The sequence below is a fragment of the Hippopotamus amphibius genome, chromosome 15, assembly GCF_030028045.1.
Source record: "Hippopotamus amphibius kiboko isolate mHipAmp2 chromosome 15, mHipAmp2.hap2, whole genome shotgun sequence".
NCBI classification, from domain to species: Eukaryota; Metazoa; Chordata; class Mammalia; order Artiodactyla; family Hippopotamidae; genus Hippopotamus; species Hippopotamus amphibius.
The window spans coordinates 22,026,004-22,032,395 of NC_080200.1; the positions used below are offsets into that span (position 1 = coordinate 22,026,004).

At 34.4% G+C, this 6,392-nt stretch overlaps 1 protein-coding gene across 1 annotated transcript; it reads left to right on the forward strand.

Moving 5' to 3' along the window:
* Positions 1-4,718: 4,718 nt before the first annotated feature.
* Positions 4,719-5,630, forward strand: LOC130836097 (olfactory receptor 14K1-like). Its single transcript, XM_057708061.1, has one exon. The coding sequence runs from the start codon at positions 4,719-4,721 to the stop codon at positions 5,628-5,630; it is 912 nt and encodes a 303-aa protein (XP_057564044.1).
* The last annotated feature ends 762 nt before the right edge of the window (positions 5,631-6,392 follow it).

The following is a 6,392-nucleotide window of genomic DNA, read 5'->3' on the forward strand; positions in this document are numbered from 1 at the left end:
TTAAATTCAATCAAAATTCTTCCAAGTAATTTGGAAATTGATAAACTGATTCAAAAGTTCATACAATGTAAGTCACAGGGCTGTCTGTGTCATGGTTTTTACAAAATGCCTCAGGAAATTATGAGGATAAAGGTATAATCTAAGTAACAACTCCATGATAAATATGAAAGTTACAACAAGAGCTTGCTATATAATAAAAACAAGATATAGGCAACATAGAGGGTGTAGCATCCATGATACCTAAAGAGACAATAATGTGGAGCAAAACAATGAAAAAGAGTATAGAATTTTATGTCTAGAAGACAAGGATAACATCACATGATTAGGCTCTGAAGGTAGTCCCAGTTTTTCCCAACATTTGAGGAGCCCCTGCTGAGTTTCATTATGATGTTGTTTCCAAGATGAACCATGACTCTTATATGCTTATTGACATTAATTGAGAACTTCTAGAGATGTCCAGAATTAAGAGCTCTTGGGACATTTTTACTCTGACATGTCTGGTCATCTCTGAGAGTCTGAAGGGTAGTTATCCTCACTGGAGCTTGGCTTAAATCAAGGGAGACAGCAGAGGAAAGATCAATGGGATATTTGGGTATCTCAAGGATTTAAACAAAAACTATGTTACTGATCCCACAGTTAAAGGACTGTGACCTATTGTTCCTCTCTATTGAAACTTAACTGAAATTAGTAGACTTAATTTGAGGATTAGTGGATACAGATCTAAATTTTAATTGTTACATGCTTTATAGCAAATAAATGCCATAATTCAATAGTTGCATATATAAGAAATAATTAAAGGGTTGCTGAAGAGTTTATTTTAATGAGACCCGGTGAGATCTCATCTTTTGTTTCACTGGAGGAAAAGACAGTGACATCAGCTCTAAGATTTGAGATGGGTGTTAAGGTCAGGGTCTCCAAGGCTTTAGAATCGAGAAATAGAATTTAAGCACAGCTAAAAGTTTAACCTCTTGGGAGAAGCCCATGTAGTCTATGAAGCTCCATTTGTAACTGTTTTAAAAGCCTTGCCCCTTCTTGTGGAAAGAATTGCCTGAGACATAGGACATCAAAAACACTTCTTTCCCCCTAGAAATTGGAGACAGCACAAAGGAAACAAATACTGATATACAGACAACAGAGACATTCAGTCAAAATCATTTTGAGTTTGAAGGGCATGGAGGTAACTTGAAACAGGAATCTGGGTGTACATGGGAAAACTTTTTGCAGTGTTCTGGTGCTCCCTATAACTTGAAAATGAGTGCTTTATCTTAAACAAAACCGGTGGATTGAAGAGAATCCTCAAATTATTTAGCTTTATCAGTTTTACTTCCTTCTTCACTAAAATTATTTTGAAATCTAAAAATATTTGGGAAAACATTCTTACCAGTGTTTTTCTATAAATGCTGTTCATATTGACCCTACTTTATAATTAAAATATTATCAGGACTGTAAAGATGCCATATAACCAATCTTCTGTCTATTTTCCTTTCCCGCTCTTTCATTCTCCCTACCCTTAACCTCCTACTTCTGCCCAAAGTCAGAGATTTGTTGTTACTATAATATGGAGATAGGACAGATATATATATATATAAATTGGACTCTAGTTAATCTTTAGAGCTCCCTTAGACATCTCCTTGCTTTAGGCTATTTCATACACTACAGATATTTTGCAAATATTTTGTCAGTTGGGACACAGCTTATAAACTTTGTTTAATTATGTGTAATTGCTATAGACAAGTGTATCAATATGATAGGTCAAAGATTTATTGTTATCAACATTACCTGCAGAGCAAAGCACACAGTAATCCAGCACAAAAATAAACCTGAAGGGAGAACATTGTGGGAATGAGAGGAGAACAGGAGGACACTTTCTGCTTGATTTATCCTGGTCATTCCTGAAACACACACATTGATCAAGCAGACACTGTGATGGATGGATTATTGCTTTGAAAGCAGCTCTCAGGTTATGCAGACAATGCATCAAGTTTTTAACCTCTAACAGATGAAACATAAAGTAGCACTGTCCTTAAACTTGATGTAAGTGACCTAGTTCATGTTTAGTTATCAATTTTGAGTTAGGCTCTTCAATTGTGTCCTGAACTGCTGCAGACTGGAGCTCATCCTTGGAAAATAACTGGATGCAGAAAATGAATGTACATGTCACTATACTTGAAATAATGAGGATTATTTTCTTGGCTTGATGTCTGTGAAAGTCTAGACTGATTGATAAAACATACCTTCTGGAAAGTGGTGTGAGGGGTGTGTAAAGAATATGTATGTGTGTTGAAGTGTGTGTGTGTTTTGTAGTGTGGTGCATATGTTGTGCATGTATGCATTCATTGCACACGTTGTCTGTGTATGTTGTGAAGGGTGTGTGTGTGTGTGCATATTTGACAGGTGTCTTAGATGTCCTGGTTGGTTCTTCATTGATAGCTTAACTTCCTAAATTCAAATTATATTTTAGCTCACTTTTTCATTGCCTTTTGTCCTCTCTTATACTACTCCCTCTACTTTTAATTAAAAATAAATCTAATGCCTACTTTTTCTATGAGATGCTCTTTTCTGTTATTTATTCAATTTTATGCTATTAACACATTAACTTTAAAAATAAAATATGAAATTATAGTACTCAATACAATAAAATCTTATTTTTATAAGTGGTCTTGGAAGAGAAGGATTTCCTTGCCTAAAGTGCATAGAAGTGAGAGAAAATTTTATGTTGTCTGTTAGATATTTTAAATGATTTAATATTTATATGAACATATTTTTACATTAAAATATGACTATTTTCTCATTAATATACTATTTAGAATTAGGGGGCTTCAAAGCATTTTTACAATAAGATAAAAATAAAGAATATGAGTTTTTGGGCTTTGTAAATTTAACCTGCTCCAGATAGAATCATAATATTAAACAATAGGAAGATTTCATACAAAAATGTTAATAATTGTGGTTGATTATGAACAATACTAATAATTATGCCTGACCATGAAACCAGTATGTGTGTGGCTTTCAGATGTTAAAATAAATTTTGGCCTTACTAATAAAAAGTATGTCCACATATTGAGAAGAAAACTGCATTGTCAGATCACATGTACCTGTTTTAGCTTGCACTTCTTGGAATTAAAGATTAATAAGAGGTCAACAAAATGGAACTTGCCAAAAGCTGAGAAACCTTTACATTGAAGGGTGTAGAAACAACATAGAGAATCAATGGAAAGCCTGCACCTAATTTTTCAGGTGGAGAGAAGGAGCATCCAAATAGGTACAAAAGTACCTTCAAACCTGATTCAGTGTCACAAGGAAAATGAATAATTTCTGCTTTTGTTTCAGTTGCAAAAACACTGTGTTGGCCCTGGAGCACTGAGATAATGAAGGTACTGAAATTAACCTGAATGAGAGACTTTCCATAGGTAGAAGAGTCTAAGTGGGATAATGATTGTGAATTTCTGCTACCTTTAGCTTTTAAAAGAAACTCTATGGTATAGCAACATGGCCTATGAGTACAACTGTTGCAGAGATAAGCGGCAGAGATGGGCTTAGGGCCAGGAATTACTCAGAAGTCTGAGAGAAGGGAAGGGCTGATTATGACATTTTCAGGAGTGAAGGAAGAGTCCTCTCTGCTTCTGTACTTAGTACCCAGTCAGAGCCTTGTGTTTGAAAAGTTGTTTCACTTACAGAGGTTAAGGAAGATTATTATTTTTCTTAAATTAGAGTGATCAATTAAAAAACACACAAATATTGGTGAAGAAAATAGCCTGCATGGGAAAGTGAAGAAATTGTAATTGAAATGATGCTAAAGTAAAATCAGAGAAAGGCACTAAAGAATGATCTGAAAGAAGAATATGTGATCAGAGTCCTCCCCCATGTTGGGGTATATGAGAAATTTAGGTGATAAATCCTATGTGTCTTTAAGATAGGAAGACACTCTGCTTTTCTCATTAGATGCAGTCAGTATCACTAATGTTTGTTGGTTCTTGGTCTTAATTAAGTCTTTCATTAAAAAGTAGGCTAAATATCTGCCTTATAGTCAAATTGTTCTATTTTCATCAAAAATGGCACCATACATTTGTAACCCAATTTGTCAAAATTACCAGAGTAGCTTTCTAATTTCTTTGTGATATACTAGGTATTTTCACTAAAGTGAAAAGAGACATTATAATGACATTTTCACCAAATAATTATTTTTTAACAAAAAGATGGGGTACAATCTTAGTGTCCTTTGATGGGAAGTGATTAAAAATTAGAGAATCCCCTCATAATAATGATTATTTTAACAAATAGCAATAGTCAGAGGAAAATTCCTCCATGACTTTTAATCCACACCAAAATTACATCAACCAAGATACTTATGCATAAAAATGTGTACTCTATTCAATTATAATTACAGTCAATCCTTAAATTCCCATTAGAAATAAACTTAGTCAAAATTAATTTCAAGTAATAAGAGAGGGAAGTGGAGTTATTTTCTTCTTTCACAATAAATTTAAGCTCAGTTATATTGGATTGTAATACTCATAGTTTTATACCTAAGGCAGCTATAAATATGAATATCTTGGTATTTTAAAATTTCTATCTAGCCCATAATATTAAAGTGTATATATATATATATATTAAAAATAAAGGAGCAAATGATATTTCATTTGTTATATTAATGTAAAATTTTTCTTTTTTCAATAGGTGGCTTATACTTTTAAAATATAATGAATCAAACACTGACAATGGAATTCCTGCTTGTGAGATTTACTGAGAATCAGATGCTGTCGGGGCTGCAGGCTGTGCCCTTCTCACTGATCTACCTAGCGGCCATGTTGGATAATTTAATTATTATCTCCCTCACAATTCTTGACCAACGCCTCCACACACCAATGTACTTCTTCCTCAGGCATTTGTCCTTCTTAGATCTGTGTCTTATTTCTACCACAGTCCCCAAATTTATCCTCAATTGCATCACCTTCACTGAATCCATCTCTTACCTGGGGTGTGTGTTACAGCTCTTCCTGGTAGTACTAATGGCTGGGTCAGAGATTGGTATCCTCACTGTGATGTCCTATGACCGATATGTTGCCATCTGCCACCCTCTGCATTATGAAGCTGTCATGAGCAAAAGGGCCTGTGTCCTTTTGATGGCTGTGTCCTGGCTCAATGGAGGGGCCTTGGGAATCTTGTACTCAACTGGGACATTCTCTCTGAATTTTTGTGGGTCCAATAAGGTACATCAATTCTTTTGTGAAGTTCCTGCCATACTAAAACTCACTTGTTCTCAAGAACGTGTAACTATCACCATTAGTGTGGCCATAGGAGTCTGTTATGCATTTTCATGTTTGGTTTGCATTGTGGTCTCCTATGTGTATATTTTCTCCACGGTGTTAAAAATCCCAACCAGAGTGAATAAGTCCAAAGCCTTTTCCACCTGCCTGCCTCACCTCATTGTTGTAGGTACATTCCTTCTAACAGGCACTGTTGCTTATTTAAAGCCAGCATCCAGTGAGCCTTCTCTTCTAGACTTACTAGTGTCTATGTTCTATTCTGTAGTACCCCCAACCTTGAACCCTGTTATCTACTGTCTGAGAAACAAGGACATTAAATCAGCTCTAGTAAAGTCCTGTGGAGTGTTAAAAGCCATTAAGTAATGAAAAGGTGAATAAAGCTGAAGTTAGGAAATAGGATTTCCTTTTTTGTTCTGTCACTAACAAGCTGTTTGAAAATATTTCTATTAGAGAATTCCAGAGCAATGAAGGATACTGATGCTCCTTTCACAAATGTACATTAGTCTTTATAAAATAGAGATATAATTGACATGTGACACTATGTTAGTTTCAAGCACACAATATAATGATTCTCCATCTATAGAGGTGGTAAAATCATCACTACAATAAATCTGGTTAACATCGGTCCCCATTCATAGTCAAACATTATTTTTTCTTGTGATGAAAAATTTTAAGATCTACTGTCTTAGCAACTTTCAAATATACAATACAGCATTACTGATTACAATCATCATATTGCACATTATATCACCATGATTTATTTATTTTATAAATGGAAGTTTGTATCTTTTGATCACGTTGACCCATTTTGCCCACAACAGCCCTCTTCTGGATACTACCAATTTGTATTCTGCATAGTTTATTTTTGTTGCTGTTGTTGTTTTAGATCCTACATATATATGAGATCATGTAATATTTGTCTTTCTCTGACTTATTTCACTTAGCATAATGCCTTTAAGTCCATTCATGATCCATGACGTTGCAACTGGCAAGATTTTATTCTTTTTTTACAGCTGAAAAATACTTTATCACATATACATGTTCACATCTCTTTATCAATTTATTCAATAATGACCACTTAAGTCCATCTTAGCTACTATATATAATGCTGCAAAAAAGTGAGGG

Bases quoted from the DNA above. Each gene is read 5' to 3' on its own strand.
- LOC130836097 (XM_057708061.1), top strand. From the start codon at position 4,719: ATGGAATTCCTGCTTGTGAGATTTACTGAGAATCAGATGCTGTCGGGG.